Genomic DNA, 21427 nt, shown 5'->3' with positions numbered 1-21427 from the left:
GGGGGGCATCCTCCCGGGCCCCCCTGCCCCCCCCCCCCCCCTTCCCAGTCCCCAGCTTGGCAACTGGTGCCTCCTGGGACTGGGGTGGGCACCCAGCATCCCCCTGTGGCTGATCACCAAACCAGGGGGGGCATGGGAGCCCAGCGCACTCCCCAGCAGACCCAGAAGTATTTCCAGTCCACTTTTGGGTTAACTGCTGAGCATGCTGGAGAGCTCCCTGCGCTGCTGTGGGACACTGCATCTGCCCCAGCACTGCAGTGATCATAAGCCGCACTGCTACCTCAAGGTATGTAGAAAAAACTTTTAAAGCTGTACCTGTGTCCGAATTGCTGATTCGCTGAATCAGCATCGAACCGTCACGTGACGGGTGATCCGAATCAACGGATCGAATCACTGTCCCTGATTTGGGCTGAATCCTAATCGAATAGGGCCCATCTCTCACAGACTTAGAAAAAAACATAGTTTTAAATATGCTGTGGTTTTTGCCTCCTGGCTGATCAGCAGCCAGTGGTGGTGTTGCAGGGGCTCCTTGACCAGTCAGTGGGGGAGGGGGTATGCAACTAAAAGAGAGACTTAAAGGAGCCATTGCACGGTGCACTTCTGCCACAATTTAGGTAGGTCCCTAGTTATAGCGGCTTGGGTTCATACAGACTGTTTCTGGGCAAAATGGACCCCCTAATGTAGCAGCAGCAGCTGTGGTAACCAGGTCTATAATGTATAATAGCATCTGGCTGCAAATCTATGTGTCTTTATATAAAATACATTTTTACTAGAGAGGAAAGGAACTGTGGTTATCCCTTCTCTCTTAATTGAAGGTTGGGCACTCTGTGTCTTCTGAAGTCTATCACAGCTGCTTATGGTTTAGAGAAGGAAGGATCAATTGAGGGCACTGCACAGTATTTCTTTGCATTCTGGAGAGAGCTTTAACTGATCTTAAATACTTGAGCTCTGAGGCCCTGCCAGGCAAAGCTTTCAAATGTAGGCAAGATGTTGGGATGAGAAGCCCAGAAAGTTTAAGTAAACTAAAGTTTTAAGATTTCACTTGGATCTACTTACCCAGGTGATGTTTTTGTTCTAAAATGAAATACCAAAATTTTCAGAAGGTGAAATTTTAGATGTTTATGAAAAAATCCAATTCGAATTCAGACTTCTCTCTTGTTCTCCAGACTGGGCTTTCTGGGAACTTGTTTGTCCTCTCTGTTCTGTACAAAGGAGGATTACTCATGACCAGTGCCCAAATGACAGTTGGTGAACTCTCTTCCTTCCTGATGTATGCCTTCTGGGTTGGAGTAAGCATTAGAGGTATGGAATATGAAACATATGATTTCAAATTATAACCTAAAGTTATGTTTCAGAGTACAGCAAAAGGTACTAGTCTCTTGTATAAAAAAAAATAATAAAATTAAAACCCGAACCTCTTAATTTTTGGCTTTCCTTAAGAGTCTTGGAATCACAAAAAATTAGGGTTGGAAGGGACCACAGGAGATCAACTAATCCAACCCCCTGCTCAAAGCAGGACCATCCCCAACTAGTTCATCCCAGCCCGGGCTTTCTTGAGCCAGCTCTTAAAAACCTCCAAGGATGGGGATTTCACCACCTCTTAGGTAACTTGTTTCAGTGTTTCACCACCCTCCTAGTGAGAGTTTTTCCTGATATCCAACCTAAAACTCCCTGGCTGCAACTTGAGACCCTTGCTCCTTGTTCTGTTATCTGTCGCCATTGAGCACAGTTTAGCTCTAATCTGTGTCCTGATGGGATGGAATGATCTTTGGGAAGATTTGTAAATATATTTTTGGAAAGGTCAGTTGCTATGAAAATCAAAAGTCTTTAATTCTATTACCAAATGGTTTAAAGCTCTTCCCCTGCTCCAATTGCAGAGGTTAAATCTTCAAAGTGCATTCAGATATGATCTGACTTTGCATTGGGAATTATTTAGGTTTTATATGAAATAAAATGTGTCTCTGTTTAGGATAATTATTTTTAGGAAGGAAGGCATGTAGAAGTTTTGCTGTAATTCCGACACTCATTTGCATAAAGTTAGAACAGTTCTTTAAGAGACCATGTCATAGAGGCAGCAAAGGCTCTCTTTCCTTTCTTGTTTTATTCCCTTCCTTCATCAGTAAAGATTAGAATTTGTAATCTACTGACCCAGAGACTAACTGCTTCTCTTGGGGAATGTTCATCAGTATTGTACCACCCAAAAAATGAAGATAAGATATAGGTTGGGAACTATTTTGAATTCTCTTAAGAATGAATGGTGCTTCTGTTATACTATTTACTATATTTCAGATAGAAGGTAGAGTAGATTTGCATTTTATAAACTAGCCAAAGTAGGTTTTTTTTGTTTTTTTGTTTTTTTAAATATATAATAAAACAAACTTTTGCGGGCTGCAGCTGACTGTGCAGAGCCGTCGTTCATGGAAGGCAGTAAAGAACAGAGATAGAATACACTTCTATTTCTTCACCTAAATGCTTGCAATAAGCATGTTTCTTTCTCATATTGACAAGAATTTTGCTGTTGCTACAAAACCCAAACTGTTTTCTGGCTGTTCCCTAACTACTGCCAATATTTTCAGTTTTCCCATTGAGGAGTTCTGTATTTATCAGTGTGCAAATGTACAATACTTTGAAAATGTAAGGGTAGTATACTGTAGAATACATTGAACTCAGTGTAAAAATAGGACCGTTCTATATTGAACTCATTTTTGTACTTGGCTAAAGTAGCTTTTGCATTTACTTGTTGCTTTTGGAGAATTTCTAGTTCATTTCAGCGTCACCTCAGGATGCAATAGAAATGAAAGAGCCTTCCTATAGAATTTGTGTTAAAGTTTCATATGCTTTATGGAAAGTTCTTTGTAAGGAATGAATTGTCATAATTGCAATCCTTACAGTGAAATCTGCAGAAATATCCTGTAACTCTCATCCTTTTTCATTGTAACAGTTGCACACACATGTATCTTCCACTGAAATTGGTAAAGATTTCTTTTAAAGTTGTAAGCTCACTTTCATAAGTATTAAGATTTCTAATATTTCATGTCTAAGTTGCATAGTTTTATTTTACAAATTGCTATGAACACAACTGATTAATTTCTTCTCATGTTTTCCACATACTTTAGTGATGTATGGTTATTGTGTGTGTTTGTTTTGTGTTTTCTTTAGGTATGAGCTCTTTCTTTTCTGAGCTAACAAAAGGATTAGGTGCTGGAGGACGCCTTTGGGAACTTCTTGAAAGGAAGCCAGAACTTCCATTTAATGGTGGGTTTTATTTTATTTCTACGTTAATGTTTTTAGATTAATTACTAAGCTTGTGACGAAGTTTATATAATGAAAGCTAACATCAACTTTTAATATTCTCAGTGGAACTAGGTACAGTAAAAACTGTGTCAATATCTTACGAAAATATTTAAAGGAAATTTACAAGCATAGAGTTTGACTTCAAAATTTGCTTTTTATTTGTTCAAGATGTGCTTCTGAATGTGGTACTTGGCCGCCCTCTGATTCTTTGTTCATAGAACTTTGAGTTTTGCAGTACTATAGTGACAGCCCTCCTTTGTATCAGCTTTACAGCATAAGGATGAGAGGAAGAAAGAAGGGGGTTTTCCTCAGAATTGCACTTTTTAGTTTTAGTTTTGTAAAAGACAACTAACATGTCTGTCTATACCTGCTAAATACCTAACAGACTAGAAGGGTGCAAAAAAGTCTCCAGGAACAATATTCCTTCAGCCTGTCCTCATAAGTTTTTAATATCTTTCAATACAAAACAACTTCAGAGGAGAACATAGGTCTCCCTCCAACATTTCAGAGGTTATTTTAGAACAATAATAAAGCCAACAAAAATATTTCCCTTTTCCCAAGTTCTCATGAAATGTCTACTTGCTGTATTACTTGATTCTCACCTTTACTCATCCCAGTTTTCTTTTCTTTTCTTGATACCATATAGATATCAAGATCCAGTCACAGTATTCTTCTACAGATCTAGAACCCAAAAGGGAAATGAAGTTGCATACAAAATTGCATTTGATATATTTTTGCAGTAATACTCGGAGGAAAGACTTTTTGCATCAGACTTCATGTACTGGCTGAAGCAATAGTGCAATTTTTTGTGATGGGCATTAGAATATTCTACTTAATATCTGGAATAATGGGAAAGTGTATGAAGATAGCACAGAGTAAATATGGTTTTTTTCAGCATGCACATAATATTTCTATGCTAGGTTAAGATTTAAAATCAGTACCTCCAATGGCTTTACATCTTAAGCAGTTTTGTATCCATACTCTTCCACTATTGACATAGTAATAGCAGTTTACTACACTAGAAGTAAATAAAGATAAGAGCCTAAGAAAAGGGGAGGAATTTTGAGGAGAATCAAAAATGGAATTTTTCAGACATTAAATTTGTTGAACTTCCTGGAGATGAATGCTAATTGTTATACTCATCCATGTCTGCTGCCAAGTTTCCTTTGAATACACTAAATACCATAACTGTACTAAGTTTAGTCTATGCATCTGTTGCATGTATGAAATGTATAATTATATTAAGGTACTTTCAGTGCACTTATGGACAGTTCCTTCAACATTGTTGCTCAAATAATTTGTGGATCACTAATACATATCTTTTTATTTAAAAGATAAGGCCTAATCTATGGATTTAGAGGTTTCATATGCCTTATTGGGACCTGAAAAATTGTCTTCCTTGAGCCACACACATTACAACTTTGTCTAGTGTTAATTTTCTTTTAATTCTTGTTCTTCAAATGTAATGCTGTGCTTCAAAAGACAGTAACTTTTCCAGTAAAAACCTGAGTTTTAAGTTTGCACAATGAGTTTTTGCCAAAGAATGATGCTTGATCGTCTTATTTTATAAATCAAAGGTTCTCACACTCACTTAGCCCCCCAGGTTTAATCAGAACTGAATTGGGGTTCCCTCCAAGCAGGATCTGAACTCTTGTCTGGAGCAAGCAACAATGATGGCATTGACCTCCAGGGGTGCATGAACCACTGTTGAGATAAGGAGCTGCAGGGGTTAAGGCTCTTGCTGTTCACCCCAGTGCCAGGTTCCTAGCCGCTCCAGGAGCCTCTCAGGCTGGATCTGGCCTACAGACTACATTTGACACCTCTGCTAGAACTTACTTTTTTTTTTTTTTTTTTCACTTTATAAATCTGAGAAATGGCCATTAGTAACCTGATCTCAAAAAAGTGTCAAAACAGTTGAGTTCCAGTGACTGCTTTAGCTCAGAAGCAAAGCTTAGAACAGACTGTGTTGCTTTTGCCCAAAGAGTGGGGAGTGTCGCAGAAAAGGGCTGAGGCACATTGAAAGGGCTGTGAATGAGGGGTATACACCATTTGCCTTGCTGTATCTGGTACATGGACTTGAGTCTCTAGGTCTGTCACTTGGATTTTCCTGTTGCACTGTCTTACAAAATGACTTGCCTTGTAGTAGTGGGTTCCACTTTGTTGTAACAATTAAAAATGTATCTAGTTCAGCCAAAGCAACATCTCCCTTAGTAGTCAGTAGGCATGTCTACACCTGTGCCACACTGCAGTTGTTACTACTGCGCGGTCATTTAGCATTTGCTTAAGTACCTGATGTTATTGTGCAGTCCTGACAGCACTTGGGTTGTTTCTGACACTACTGCACAGTAGTGTAGGCATCGTGGTTCATGCCGGCTAAAACTACGTCTCTGTAGCAATGATCTACTGCAACCTAGGTCATTGCTGTGGTAACATACCATCTCGTGTAGACACACCCAGTATCACTAGGTTCTAAACTCTCCCTATTGCTGCGATACCTACAGAATCACTTATGTATAAGCTGGTTTGAGGCTGCATTCAAGAAGACTAGTTGTTAGATGATGATGATAATATTTAGATGCATCCTGACCTACGATGAAATGTTAAAAAATGATTCAGAAGTAGTAGCAAAACATTGTGCAAAACTCTATGCTTTAGCCTGCAGCCACATCCCTGTGAGAGATGAGATTGGCATGAAGTGATATAGTTGGACTGTTTTATGCTGGGAGCCTTAGGTCACATGTATTAAATATGGTGCAGAACCATTATAGTTTTGCAAAATAGATGCTGCACTTAGGATTGCTGCAAGCTTAATATTTTGCTCCTTAATTTGACATTGCCTGTTATTATATAGGCATCTAAGCCGTCAGTTGTATTTTTGCTGTCACTAAGGTTGTTTTTTCTCTGTATTGTCGTTCTTTGTTTATTGACCAGCTGGTGTTGTGTTGGATGAAGACCATTTCAGAGGGGCTTTGGAATTCAGAAAGATCCATTTTGCTTATCCGGCACGTCCAGAAGTTTCAATTTTTCAAGACTTCAGTCTTTCCATTCCAGCTGGCTCTGTCATGGCAGTGGTTGGCCCAAGTGGCTCAGGCAAATCAACTATTGTATCACTTTTGCTGAGGCTGTATGATCCCATCTCGGGTATGTTTGTACTTTAATGTTGCTGTCACTAGGAGTTGTTATTCTGCACTTAATGCGTGCTTTGGGAATAACAAGTGGTTTAATGCAAGAATTTTAAGTTGAGGTCCTACCTGAATGTTAAACATATGCAATGTTTCTATTTTTTTGGAGGAGAGTACCTGGTGAATGGTGTCTGTTTTAGTAGCACATCTACCAAGTTATGACTCCTCCTATGTAAAAAATCACTTTGATTTGGAGCTGATGAAGTGTGTTTGTTTAAAAAACTAAGCTCTGTAGGAACTTGTGAGGAGGGCAGCCAGTTCAGAGAGGGAAAGGAATGATCCTTGCACTTTAAATAAAAAAAACGCCTATGTTTATGAAGTAACCTTGTTCCTCCCCCACCCACTCAAGAGACTAGTATTGGCCGTGGTATTGTCCTGCATCATCCCTTGTGCTCTGGGTAACAGAGGGATAGATAGTATAAATGGCTATAGTGCAAGAGGGAGGCTCCATGCACATTTTGCTCTTCATGCTGTACAGATGAAGATAGTCTTGCTTCAGGTGTTTAAACAAGTGTTGTAAAGCTTGTAAATAAGGAATGAATAGATGAACATTCTATAAAGAATACCACCTTGGTGCTATGTCTAGAGGTGGAGAGCATAGCTCTTATGTGCCCCCTTCAAAACTCAGATATGTTCCTCGCCTATTCTTTTTGCCTTTGTGTAAACAACCTTAAATGATGCTCAACTTAGTGTTTTTCTTTAATTTCAGGTGCCATCACTGTTGATGGCTTTGATATCCGTCAACTAAACCCACTGTGGTTCAGAACTAAAATTGGAACAGTGAGTCAGGTAAGGAAAGAAGGAAACGTTTGTATGAATGAATAATCAACTATCACTGCCTACTTTTACAATATAGTCTTTCCCCACTCGAGCCTTAATTATTTGCTATTATGTTGTGTTCAAAACTAGTCCCAAGCTGCTTGTGTGTGTGTGTCCTATAAATGTATGTTGCATAGGCAAGTATTTTTTCAAAGAGTGTCTGTTGGTGAAACTCCTGTTGTGTGGTGTACTGATTGGAAAGTACGTGATAAGAATTTAGAACACAAACAGCTTTGATTTGTTTTCCATGTAAATCTTATTCATAATGCAAAAAAGGATTTCAAAGATGAACCATTCAGACGTGAACAAAGGAGACATTCAGCTGCTCCTTTAAAGATGAGTCACCCAAACAGTTTGGTAGTTGTACTTTATTTTTACAGAGTCTTCATAATTGGTACAGTAGAATCTGGTTCATTCATATCTGTGTGGTTTGCACTCTACTTAATTCACAGCAGGTTGTTGAATTAAGAATGTGTTGCTCTCCTGTTTGCTGTAGCTTTTACTTATATATAAAGTAAATTGAATGCTTAACTTCATAAATGGGATTTCTTTTTGCTTGAGAGTTATTAAGAAAATGCACGTACTGTAGGTAATACCACATTAGCTATGCTTTTGAATTTATCAGGAACCAATTCTGTTCTCCTGTTCTATTGCTGAAAATATTGCCTATGGTGCAGAGAATCCTTCTGCTGTAACTGCTGAAGAAATCCAGAGGGTTGCTGAAGTAGCTAATGCTGCTAATTTTATCCGAGACTTTCCAAAAGGATATGACACTGTAGTTGGAGAAAAAGGTGTTTTACTTTCAGGTATAACTTCGCTATATTTTTTTTTTTTAAAAAGACTTCGTAGAACAAAATGTGAATGTTATTGGTTAGCTTTTGTCTGAGTACTAGTTGCCCCTGACACTTGATTATTTTTTCTACCCTGTGTATCCCTGGCATATAACTTCTATGATTCACATAGCCTAGTTCCTATCGGTCTAGACCAGGGGTATCAAACATGCAGCCCATGGAACTGTATCAGCATGCAGGTCTCTGGACTGGCTCCATTCACTGCATATGGCTTGTGGGCCAGATCTGGCACCGTGCATAGTACAAGTAGCCTAGGGGGCTGCCATGGGATATGCGCTCCACGTAGTGCCCCCTGGACTGGCCTGTGTACTGGCTCCAGCATGGCCCAATCTAGACTGGCTCTGGGGTTTGCTGTGCCTGTGGCATATGGGGCTGGCACAAGGTGTGCTTTGCCCATGTTGTATGGGCTGGACCCAGTGTTGCACGGGGTCTAGTGAGTGGGCTGCATGTGATGCCCTGGACTAATCCCTTGTGCTGCCTGCAGTGCTGTAGGCAGCATGTGCCCCATGCTGCCCTGCACACTTGAGTGCACAGCAAGCCCCGTGCTGTATGTGACATGCGGGCTGGGCCTGGCACTGTGGGCACTTTGCAGGTGGCTAGTCCCAGACTGGCCCATGGGGCCATATGTTTGTCATGCCTAGTGTAGACCTTTTAATTTCAATCAATTTCTTGTTTTACATTTCATTTGAATAAAACCTCTTTTCTTAGGAGGACAGAAACAACGAATTGCAATTGCTCGAGCTTTGCTCAAGGTAAGCCAAAGCCCAAGGAGCTCTAATTTGTTTTAATTTGCTTTTAAAAACATGGTGCTGCAACACAATCATGTGTACAAATGTCCTTTAGTGTCTGTGTCCTTGACTCTTCCCATGTGTCTCTCTCCCACTTCAAGCCAGGTTCTTGGCTGTGAATATTGTAGTTTTCTGGGCACTTTAGTTAAAAAAAAATTCTGTAAAGGTTCCTCTGTGGCTGGGGTGGTAGTGAGGAGTCCCTCTTTCTGGTCAAAAATAGAAAGGTGTACCTTCCCTTGAGGAGGAGAAGGTTAGGTAAATTTGACTATCTTCAGAAGGCAGCCTTTCTTCAATAAACCTGTGAATGCTGTTGATTTTGTTGTTCTTCAGAGGAAGAGAACTTTCATTCTAATGGCTATATCTTATTTACTCTTGGTTTATAATCAACACTTTTGCCACTGCAGCAGTCCCATAGTGCATTCTAATTGCATTTCAGTCTCTCATCTAATTAGGGCTGGGTTTGTTTACATTATTTTTGGAGATGTTCCCAAATTTGATGCAACTCAACATGCTTCTAATAAACCAAGGTGTTGGCCTTGGTTGTGGAGCGACAATCTGTGGTAGGGGAAGGGAAGGGTGAAGAAGAAGGTGTGGTGTTGTCTTAATTACTGATTTTTAAAAAAATATCCTGCTAATTCCGACTATTTGGCCTAGTTTTTAGGAATACATTATGTGGTCATTCCACAGAATATTACATCTTTTATATATTTTCCAATTTTGCAATCTTATCTTGAAAGGAGATGGGTAGGTACAGCATGCATTCTAGTCCCCTAGGAAGCTGCTGTTTCCATAGTGCAAGGCAAATGTTGTGTTTGTATGTGCTAGGAGGGAGCGTGGCTGTACAGGAAGTATAGGTGATTCAGCAGGAAATCCTACGTAATTAATTATAAGGCAAAATTGACAATCCAGCACACTTTGAAATCTTCAAGGTGAAGACACTGAAGAGACAAATTTCTTTTGTCTAACTTTTTTATCATGGTGATTTCTTGCATCTTACCTGTACTGGTAGAAAGTAGAATTCAAAAGACTTGAATCATTTTGTGTTGGTTCTTTTTGAAGTGTAGACTTATTTTGGGGTTAGTTCAGACTACATTCAAGCAAGTTTATTTGCTTCATCATGGAAATTGAAGTTTTAGTCAGCTTAAGTTTAGTTACATACACTGAATGCATATCTCTTGTATAATGCTGTAATTGAACCAATTTTATTTTGTTCTTCAGAATCCCAAAATCCTACTGCTAGATGAAGCAACAAGGTAAGGAAGAAAATAATCATAGAATCTTAGAAATTAAGGGCTGGAAGAGACCTTGAAAGATCATTGAGTCCAATCCCCCTGCTCTAGGAGGAATACCGCTGAGATCAAATGATCCCAGCAAGATAACGAAGCTTAGCGGTGTCTTATACTTGGAGCAGGCAACTAGGTATTAGGGTGATCTGATTCCACTTCTCCTACAGATTCTGCATGACCTTTGGTCATTTTTCTCTCCACTAAACACGATATACTTTCCAATCCTTAAGCAGTTGGAGAGCCTCTGTAAGCCACTTTGTTAAAGGACAGTCAGTACCTTAATATAAAGTTTTCAGGGGGTTCCATTTCTTACCATGTTTAGTGACTGTTCAGTATTGCGTAATGTGTGTGTTGTATAGCAGTAGTGGGAACTTTTACAGAAAGTAGCCTAGTACAAACCAGGTTGTGATGATTTTAGAGGTGAATGACACTTTTTTCCCTTCTTTTTTTCTGTGAATTAGTGCTTTGGATGCTGAAAATGAGTATCAAGTGCAGGAAGCTCTAGATCGGCTAATGGAAGGGAGAACAGTCCTAATTATTGCCCATCGTCTGTCCACCATTCAAAATGCTGATTCTGTTGCAGTTCTTGACCAGGGAAGAATTACTGAATGTGGAAAACGCGAGGAACTTCTTGCAAATCCAGATGGACTTTTCAGGAAACTAATGAAGAAACAAGCTTTCCTTCAGAACAGTGAAACCTTTTCATTAAATTTAAAATCTCAAAAGAAGAATGCTTTAACAGAATATCTATGAAGTTAATTATAAGAGGTGGAATCTACAAAGAATATAACTTATGTTTCAAGATATATAAAGTAAGTGCTGCGTTTTATTCAAAGGGTAAAATTATCCTTTAGAAACTTAGATGTGTTCTTTTCATTCAGAGGTTTTAAATAATTGTATCTTTTTAAATGTCCACAACACTGAGATTTGTTTTCAATATATAGACTTTTCTGCTTTGGAATATTTGAACTTGTACAGTATGGGATCTTGGCTGTTTTAATGCACTGTATAGCAATGAACTGTTCACAAGCAAGTTCAAGATTTAGTGAATGCAGAACTACACATTCTGGTAACTTCACCACCATCTTCTCTTACTTTTTGTACTGATCACTACTTTGGTATTTAGTGTTTGAAGCTAAAGAATGTGAGACACCTAGTGGTATCTGAAAATGTACTATTCACATCTCCTTTTTTTGTAATGCTGCTTCCTTTCTTCCCCTTCCGCCCCAGTTTTTCTTCCAAAATAGAACTGGAAATTGAGTTATGATCAGTCAGCAACAACATAAAGAATTATTTATAGACAAAAATTACTTGAAGCTTGGTACAAAGTACTAGTCCTTAAAACACATGATTTTTACAGTTAAGACAAATGAAGCTTAATCAATGTGAAAAGTATTTTTAGCAGATACAATTCAGAAAAATCCTACCTTCTCTGTTTTGCAAGTCCTCAGGCCATCTTTGTGTAATGAAACTGAATCGGAATAAAGATTGCTGCATTTTTTTGTCACTTTACAAGGTACACTAAAGAAGCAAGCAAAAATTTCTTCTTACAGGTTGTTTTTTTTCTTAAAAATTTAGGTCTTGTCGAGTCATGAAAACCTGTGAGGGCAACCAGGGGATTATTGAAGTTTTGTGATCTAATTGTGAAGATTAGTGAAGTGAAATTTGGGATAAGTTCCCCAAACCTGAAAGCCAAGCAACTATGATAAGAAGGATTTGTAGTCACCATTTAACATTTTCTTAACTCCCATGATAGCCAAACCCTTGGGCAAAAAGATACCTATTTATTAGTAGTAGTTTAGTTAATAGGTTTTGCTAAAACAGTACAATAAAATGAACAATAAAATTGTTATATAATATAATTATAGCATTTATATAGTTTATAATTTATAATATTTGCTAATAGTATACATTAAGATTATCCATTCTACCAGTTTATACAAAATTAAAACAGAACATAGTATATGATGATGTTGATAATAACTAGAAGTAAAAAAGGGGAAGTCTCTCTGATTTTTGGCCCTTATTTATGCAAGTAATGCAAATATACTTGGAGAGTATAGAAGAGGCTCCAATTTGTTAGAGAAGCCCATTTTTTTTTTTATTTGGTGGCCCAGTATTTAAAATGTTCGACCAATAGAAAAATCCATTTTCTTTTTACTTCTTAAACCCAAACAAACAAGACCATAAATAGTGATTTAAGTCATCTATCTAATTTTTCCTACAGGGGCATATTGTGCCCAAATATGGCGTCTGACAGCACTTGCCCATGACAAGTGCAGATCTGAATGAATCAGTCTAGTAATGGCTTCCCACTGTTTATAATTTTGTACTGTAGATGGGTAGGTTTCTAGGGCATAGTTTTTATCAATCTCAAGAAAGGGAAGTTTGAGAGAGTCTTACTGCATCCATATCTGTCTGTCTGCTGGCATCTTTACTACTTTTAGTGTCTTGTTTTAAATAATGATTCTCAATACATTTCCTGGGATGTTTGTCTGGAGGAGAATATAGATGTTATTATTTGACCAAAGAACAAACCAAACAAAGGTGTATTTAGAAAAGTAGAGGCTTCTGAAATGCACTTTGGGTATCTGGTAGGTATAAAAGATATAATTTTCATCTAATAGTTTAGAATTCTTAATTGAACTAAGATGTTCACATGAACTAATGTTCTCCCCCTTTCCATCCCCCCAGCACCTTTGTAGAATTCGGTAGGGATAAAAGCTGTCTTAAAGTAGTTGGAGATCTAACTCTGTCCCCTTCAAGTAAGATATGAGGACACAAATGTTAGAGCATTATAGTAAAGCTGGGAAGATGAGGCTTGATTGTTCTTTTTTTCTACATTTAAAAAAAAGGGGGGGGGGAACCCTCTTCAAATATAAACTATCTGTGCTTTGTGTAGGGGATGAAAATTCACAAGGTCAAATAAGAACTTATATACTTTGCAGGTCACCTGAGATCTATCTGTTCTGGGAAACATACCTACTGCTAAAACCCACTGTCAGCAAATCGTAGATTTTCATAATTCTCTCAGGCAGAAGTGTTAAATATTGATGCTTGAATGGGGTACAGCATTTTCGTGCAAGTGTTCATTCCAGGAACATCTCTGGATGTGGACATGAGGAATACAGCAGACAAATTTTGTTGTCAATGGATGTTCAACATCCTTGAATTTCAGAGAGAATTACTGAAAGCCTTAAGTGGCTTATTTTCTAATTTTAATAATTAAGCCATTTTATGAAACTTAAAAGGAATACTAAAAATATTTCTAGATGTTAATTAATATCCATTAATCTAGGCCAGGGGTTTTCAACCTTTTTTCGGTCGGTGAACCCCAGCAGCCAGTTATGGGCTGGGGGTGGGGTTCTGTCCACCCACCCACGCAGTGACAAAACCAGAAGTGCCAGCGGTGTGCAGTGGCAAAACCAGAAGCACTGGCAGCACGGAAACAAAAGTGGCCCCACTCCCTGCTTCTCCAGGCCACTGCTGCGTACCCCCTGGGGCCTTCCCAAGTACCCCCAGGTTGACAACCCCTGATCTAGGCTTTAGATTTTCTCCTTTCCTTTCTTAATTGTAAGCAACAATTGTGCCAAAAGACGATACCAAATCTACAAGACTCAAAAGTACTGCTAAGGGACATTTTTAACCAGTGCTACCTACTAATTATTTTCTCTATGTACCCCTTTCTCAGTGATGGGCCAGACCTGGAAAACCATTACTCCATATGGGTAATTATTCATCAGGGGCTCGTCCAGCACTTCACCTATATTCATAGCTTAAGCAGTCAGGTACAGGTACAGTAGCAATGTGAGTTTATAGCAGGCCCTTATTCAGGATAGAACCGAGGGAAACATTCATGGGGGCAAACCAGAAATGTGATGGACGAGGGAATTTTTCAGAAATATCTAATTGATCTGTTAGTAAGACTCAGTGGCATTTGAATTCTTATGTCCTTTAGGCACCCTTGAAAAATGTACTCAGTTGGAAATGAAAGGTCTATCACAGCACTTATGCTCCACTGCAGGGAGCTGTGCTGGGCACTGTGAATAGCTGCATAACCTACAGACCTTACAACTCATGTAGGTACTGCTGTATTTGGGTGTGGCTTACTGCATACACCCAAAATAGGGACCTATTCTGTACAGATGCACCCTTTACTGCAGTTATACAGGTCTAGCTCTGAGGCTGGTAGGAAGACTTTAGTTCTACTAAGGAAACCATTAAATATACAGTATGTCTTTAAAAACTCTTGAAGTATTGCTCTCTGGTTCAAAAGGGAATCTTTTGAACGGTTACCCATATAAAGACTAATTCTAGTAAACTGTTAATGTATGTCTCTGCCAAACTTGATAGTGTAAGAGTGATGATGTAGCCATGATGGTCCAGGAATTATGCAGAGAAAAAATGTCTTAGGGTGCTGTCTTTTTATTGAATAGAGTTGGCCCAACAAAAGAGCTCACCCCAAAACATCCTTGCCACTGACAATGTTGATAGACGTGTTTTACCAAGGACCATTTGGTTTCATGCAGCCTTCGAGTCCACTGTAGTGTGGTGAAGGAAAAGAAACCAAGCAAAAACCAGTGTAATGGGGGTACAGAACAATGCATTGCAACTCCCACTGTTAAAATAAACTTGTTTGTTTATATTAACTGATTGTATTTTTTTCAGCATTGCTCTCTTGCTTGTATTTTTTAGTAACTTTTTTATTATGGATTTAAAATTTTATAAATAAAACATTTATTGTACCTGTCATCTCATGTTGGAGCTGTCCTGTTTTCACAATATGATGGGAATTTTTAGAGGTCTGTTTAAAAAAAAAAAAAAAGTTTTCCCTATTCTGCATCTTTTGGAATTAATGACCCTAGTGGTTATGTTGTATTCTTCTTCAGCACCTGAAACTCAATGTGTGCTGATCACTGTATATAGAAAAAGAGGTGTAACTTGTAAATAGTTCTCTTCAGGTCTTTTTTTCAAATGTAAGCACCTTTTAAGCTTGGGATTCTTTTAACATGAGCCTCTCCTTTGCTGTCTTCCGATATCTCTTTAAGGTACCATAGTAAGAACAGGCTCTTCTAGAAACAGGAAAGGATTGTATCATATGGTCCCAAAACTCACCTGTGCTACAGCAGACTTATTCCAGAGGCAAAACTTGTTCAGAAATAGTCTCATAGATGCAAGGGATACAATTAATCTCTAATAAGGATAATTTAAACAGGATCCATGTTAGAAACTGGGGATTTGAAAATTAAATTTGGTTCAGATCTCCCCTTTGCCTAATACCATTTTAAGAAGGGATTTCTGTTAACCCTTCTGCAGAACACCATGGGAGGTTGGGTACACCTCTTACATGGCATATTCTTTGTCCCTGGCTTTTCTCTGTGTTGTTATCAGCATCTCTTGTACAGAAGAGAAGTAAATGGGATTTTCCAGTGCAGTTGAGTCCCGTTGAGCTCGTAAGCTCTTTGGGGTTGGAACTGTCATCTTATTAGATGTTTAAGAACAATCACAGTGGCACCCTAATCTAGTCAAAACCTGTATGCACTACTTTTAATCTTGATGCATGTTTTTATGACTGCCTGGTGGCCAAGGCTTATTACTAGGGACCTACCTAATTCATGGAGGCTACCTCTGTGTTTCATTGTCCTGGCATGGCATCAGGTGCCATTTTCACGGCAGCATGTGGCAGGCCTCTCCAAACCTCCAGTCAAGGGACCCCAGAAGTCCTGCCTCTTCCCCAAAATTGACAGATGGCTACCTGTCAATCTCCAGGGAGAGGCGGGACTTCCTGGGGAGCCCCCAGTCAATATTCCCCTCTCTCCCTTGTTCCCTCCCCCACCCCCCACCAACCCTGTGCTCCAGGACGCCAGGGTTTCCTGCCCTTTTCTGTTTGCAGCTACCTTCCCTACTCCCCTGCTGGCTCTCTGCTGTTTTCTTCCATTTTGTGGGGATAGGGATTTTTTTATGGAGGACCTACCAAATTCACAGTTTCTGCAAAAAATGCAAAATGTATGAATTAGGTAGGCCCCTATGTATTACTTACCTGGATATAAAACTGTGAGAGAGTGCAAGTATTTGTAAAATCTCACCAGCAAGTTCTAACCCCAAGTTATATATATAGGGGTTAGTACTGAGTGCTTCCTGTCCCCTGCATCAGCAGCCATTGGGGCACTCGGGGCCCGCTACTAGCAGAGCGCCCCCCCCTTCCCCCTCCCCCCAGTAGTGCGACACAGACCTGGCTGCCTGAGGTTTGGCACCCCCTGTGCCATATGGTGCAGGCCTGACCTGGCCCGGGAGCGCACACTTTTGGGCAGGACCAGGCCACTCACTGTGACCCGGGTTCCCCAGTACCACACACAAGAGCTGCATGACCTCGGATTGGGCCGGGCTCTGTCTCCAAGTGCCCCACGCACTGTCAGGTTGGGCCGGTTCCACGGAGGCAGAACCTGGCCCAGCCAAAGGGTGCACAGCCCCTGCACGCTGTGTTGAAACCCTGGATGACAGCAAGAATAGCCCAGTCGTGCCTGAAGGCACGCACCCCCAGGCTGGGCCGGGCCCGCACTATGTGGTACATATGACACCAGATCCCAGGCAGCTGGGGCTGCGCCAGGCCACGAGGTGGGGGCTCTGCCAGTAGTGGCCCCTGATGCCCCAATGACCGTGGCTGCTGCTGGGGGGGCTGTGTGCTGTGCCCAGGGACAGGCAGGGGACCCCCCACAATCCACCCACAAACCTCACCACCTCCAAGCCACCCCTACAACCCCCACCATCACTCCAGAAATCTTTCGCCCTACATGCCCAGCCCTGAGAAGGGGCAGGACCAGTTTCATAGTTTCTAGGGTCGGAAGGGACCTGAGTAGATCATCAAATCCAACCCCCTGCCATGGCAGGAAAGAGTACTGGGGCAAACGACCCCAGCAAGATGTACTTCTACCCTCCTCTTAAAGACGCCCAGGGTAGGAGCCAGCACCACTTCTCTTGGAAGTTGGTTCCAGATTCTAGCCGCCCTGACCGTGAAGTAGTGCCTCCTGATATCTAGCCTAAATCTACCCTCTGCCAGCTTGTGACCATTATTCCTAGTCACTCCTGGAAGTGCTCGGGGGAACAGGGACTTCCCCAGTGCCTGCTGATCCCCCCTGACTAGTTTGTAACAGGCCACTATATCCCCCCTCAGCCTTCTCTTGTGGAGGCTGAAGAGGTTCAGGTCTCATAGCCTCTCCTCATAAGGCCTGCCCTGCTGCCCCCTGTTCATGTGAGTGGCCCTCCTCTGGACCCTCTCCATGTTGTCCATATCCCTCTTGAAGTGCGTCGCCCAGAACTGGACGCAGTACTCCAGCTGTGGCCTGACTAGTGTCACATAGAGGGGGAGGATCACCTCCTTGGACCTGCTCGAGATGCTTCTGTGGATGCATGACAAGGTGCGGTTGGCCTTCCTGACTACATCCCCATACTGTCACCCCATGTTCATCTTGGAGTCAATGATGACTCCAAGAACCTTTTCTGCCTCTGTACTGACGAGAAGGGAGTTCCCCAGCCTGTAGGTATGGTGCTGGTTGTTCCTCCCCAGGGGCATCACCTTGCACTTGTCAGGGTTGAATCCCATCCTATCCTCATCCGCCCACCCCGTATCCTGTCTAGGTCCAATTGCAGCCTATTCCTCCCTTCTAGCGTGCCCACATCCCCCCACGTCTTAGTGTCATCAGCAAATTTGAACAGGGTGCTTTTTACCTCCTCATCCAAGTTGCTGATGAAGATGTTGAACAGTGTGGGCCCGAGGACCGAGCCCTGTGGAACCTCACTGCCCACATTCCTCGAAGTCGAAAATGACCCATCCACCACCACTCTCCAGCCAGTTGATGACCCAATTGACTGTGTGGGTGTCGACACCACAGTCCCCCAGTTTCTTAATCAGAATGGGGTGAGAGACAGTGTCGAAAGCCTTCCTAAAGTCCAGGAAGACTCCGTCCACTGCTACCCCTGCATCTAAGGATTTGGTGATCTGATCATAGAAGGCCACCAGGTTGTCTGACAGGACCTGCCACTGATGAACCCGTGGTGGTTGCCCCTAAGGAGGATCTCTCCTGCTGGCCCCTCGTGGATATGCGCCAGCATAATTTTCCCAAAAAGCTTGCCCAGGATCGAGGTAAGACTAACTGGCCTATAGTTTCCCAGGTCCTCCTCCTTCCCTTTTTTGAAGATGGGAACTACGGTGGCACTCTTCCAGTCCTCTGGAATGTTGGCAGGGGCTGAGGCTGCAGGGGCAATTGCCACTCTGCAGCCCTGCCCCATGCCCACTCCAGTGCTGGGATATGCGGCCTCAGCTCCTGGTCCCAGGAGCCTCTTGGGTGTATGATGGGCTAGGGGGAGAGGTGGAAGTGGCAGTAGGGGTGTGTGAGAGAGAGAGATGGGTGTCGGGGGTGGGTGAGTGCTCCGGGTAGGAGAGGCCACCAGAGTAGGGCTTAGAGACCCCCTGCCCCTCTAGAGCAGCCTGTGCAGGGGGAGGCCAGCTTGGAACGGAAAGGGCTTTTCCAGGCCAGTCCCTGAGCTCGTCATGGCATTGGGATTACTGGGGCCTGGGTACAGGCATGGGAAGCAGAACAGCAAGGGCTGGCACTGCTCTGAGCCACAAAGCAGCAGGTAGGACAGCTGCAGATGGATTCATGTCTTGGTGCTGGTACAGAGCTGCTGGCAGGAGGCAGGGGCTGTGGGTTAGGAGTGAGGGGCACTGGTGGGGCTGTGGTTTGGGAGTGAGGGGCAAGGGCAGATGTCTAAAAGTAGATGCCAAAGTGTATAGATATTTAGAATTTGTTTACTATAATGATAGAGGCACTGGTAGGCTTCCGAATTCCTTTAAAGTTATATCAATAAAAATATATCAATAAAACATTGCCCAACTGATCTCTCTATATAGTGATATTTCATTTTAATCGTAGAAGAACATGGATTTTTGGTTTTTTAATGAGAGAATTTGGGGTTTTTTATCAAAGAATTTGCAATTTTTAAATGGGGAAGACCAGGATCTCTATTGGTGAGGCAAGGGGCGGGACCTGGGCAGAGGAGCCTGCCCAGAGCCAGCACTGAGGACCCAGCTGGAGGGTAGATGAGGTGGCTGACTTCCTGGCCATTTGGGACCAGGAAGGGAAACGTTGACAGTAGGCCACTGCAAGGACCACATCTTCTAGGTGATAGCTGTCCAGATGGCAGAGCCAGGGCACTAGAAAACATGAAAGCAGTGCTGCCCAAAGGCCACATCCATGGCCCACTGGCAGCTGGCCCAGAGGTGAAGGTTGCTTTGCTGCAGTGCCCATAACATAGCACTGGTGGCCATATGACTCCCATCTAGATCCAGCAGATGTGCTGCCATGGGGCTGGAGGTCCAAGGGGGCAGATGCTGGCGCAGGTACCCAGCAGTCAGGTACCCAGACTGCTGCAGTGGGTAGAGGGTGCAGGGGCCACTAGCTTAGGGCTGCTTCAGCACAAGGGGCTAGTGTCCCCAGGTACCAACTGGCCCTGGCCTCAGAAGCTCCTGTCTTATTTGTATCTTCCATATTAATATGGGCCTTAAGGCCCACCCAGCTAACTAATCACCCCTTTGTGAGGCCAAAGGGTGAAAGATGCAACTAATTTCTTGGGATAGAAGTGATGTTGGGGTCAAAGGATCAAAATGTGAAAATAAGTTCTCCAGAGGGGGACCTCAGAAGCTCCTGAGGGCAAGTAGCCATGAGCTGCTAGCCAGGGCCACTGCAAGCACTTGATCCACAGGGCAACTATGGTCGTGATTCTTAGCCATGAGAGACTGGGAGCGGGGGGGCTTGGTCAATGGTAGCTCTTAGCTTCCACTAAGTGTTTCTGACTGTGGAAAAAGAACAGAGCAACTTTCCTGTTGCCAGAGCCCTGAGTACTGATCTGCTCTCTGACATGTGTGGGCTTGCAGCATGCAAGGGGTGTGGGAGCCTGCACACCTAACCATGTTCATGTGGGGGCTGTATCCTTTTCCCCCCTCCCCTGGCCTCGGGACAGCACGAGCAGCAGAGACCAGGGCTGCTGCAGGAAGGCAGCCACTGGGCCTGCAAGAAGAGCCCCAGCCCAACCCCTTCAACGCTGGATGGGGCTCTCCTCGCAGTGCTGCCCCCCATGTGTCATGCAGCTTGAGCCAGCAGCAGGGCAGGTGCACACCATTGTCACCCCCAGCACTGCCAGGTCTTAAATATGAAATTATTGTATTGGGAGTTCAGAATTATTTGCTGAAAAGCTATTGTACGCTGAAGAAATATGCAAATCAGTATGCAAATACATCATCTTTTTTACTTTATATTGCTCATGGCAGTGAGTGAGTGAGAACTGGGTCATCAAAGCTGAAGCATTTATTTCAAGGCCAGCAGCCATAAGAGAGTGCTGAAAGCCAAAAGTTGGTTAAGGCTCCCTGAGAGTGACTTGGATTTTACTTAAGCTGCATCAATGAGCTGCCTCAAAAATTATCACACATTTTGTGGATGTACTTGGTAGCCATGTTCATCTGAGATAAAAAGAAATGGAAAAACCTAGACCTCTTGATTCCATAAGGATACCTGTCATTAGACCAACAGGGAAATCGCAAAAAAATATCCTTTTCTGCAAGCTTTTGGGCTCAAAGGCCCATCATCAGGCTGTGGAAAAAGTATTGATCAAAAAGTATAGGTGGAAAAGTACAGATCGCACATTTTGAACATTTTTACTACACAGTGTTCAAAGGTTGACGTTATCCTATAAATACGGTAATTATCCTACATCGTTTAACACAGAGCGCCCCCCAGCCCCGCTCTGCGCATGCGCCATAGCTAACCGCGCCTCTCTCTAGCCTAGCCCCTACAGGCTGGCGGCCGCGCACCAGACCCCGCCCCTCCTACCCGCATTGGTGGAACACAAGCCCCGCCTCCTCTAGGTGGGATGCCCTGTCAGGTTGGCTGTTAACGGCTCTGGAAAGGGGCGTGGCTGGGTGTTACGTAGAAGCGGCGCGCAGCGCAGGGCGTGACGTCGGCGGCTCGGAGTCAAGCGGCTCGGAACGAGCGCGTCCTTCTCCCCCACCTTACCCTAACTGCCCCCTCTGCCCACCATGTTCGCTGCTGCCCCTGCCTCTCCGCGCACGCCGGGCGGCTCGGCCCGCCGGGCCCTGGGGGCCGCTGGGGGCTCCGTATCCCGGCCGGGCGGCAGGAGAAACCTGGCCCTGGGGA

General features: G+C 42.8%; 1 protein-coding gene across 1 annotated transcript in view; it reads left to right on the top strand.

Moving 5' to 3' along the window:
• ABCB10 (ATP binding cassette subfamily B member 10) overlaps positions 1–12501 on the top strand; it is a 29959-nt gene extending 17458 nt beyond the window's left edge. Inside the window, exons 6-13 of the mRNA XM_019527507.1 lie at positions 1167–1302; positions 3160–3255; positions 6226–6435; positions 7186–7265; positions 7921–8101; positions 8855–8898; positions 10153–10187; positions 10682–12501. Coding sequence (XP_019383052.1) covers positions 1167–1302; positions 3160–3255; positions 6226–6435; positions 7186–7265; positions 7921–8101; positions 8855–8898; positions 10153–10187; positions 10682–10973 — 1074 coding nt within the window. The 3' untranslated portion in view covers positions 10974–12501. The remainder of the gene's footprint in view (positions 1–1166; positions 1303–3159; positions 3256–6225; positions 6436–7185; positions 7266–7920; positions 8102–8854; positions 8899–10152; positions 10188–10681) is intronic.
• The last annotated feature ends 8926 nt before the right edge of the window (positions 12502–21427 follow it).

Source organism: Gavialis gangeticus, unplaced genomic scaffold, assembly GCF_001723915.1.
Source record: "Gavialis gangeticus isolate Ggan-Ray unplaced genomic scaffold, GavGan_comp1, whole genome shotgun sequence".
Taxonomy (NCBI): domain Eukaryota; kingdom Metazoa; phylum Chordata; order Crocodylia; family Gavialidae; genus Gavialis; species Gavialis gangeticus.
Note: the sequence above shows the minus strand (reverse complement) of the source record. Positions and strands in the feature narration are given on the sequence as shown.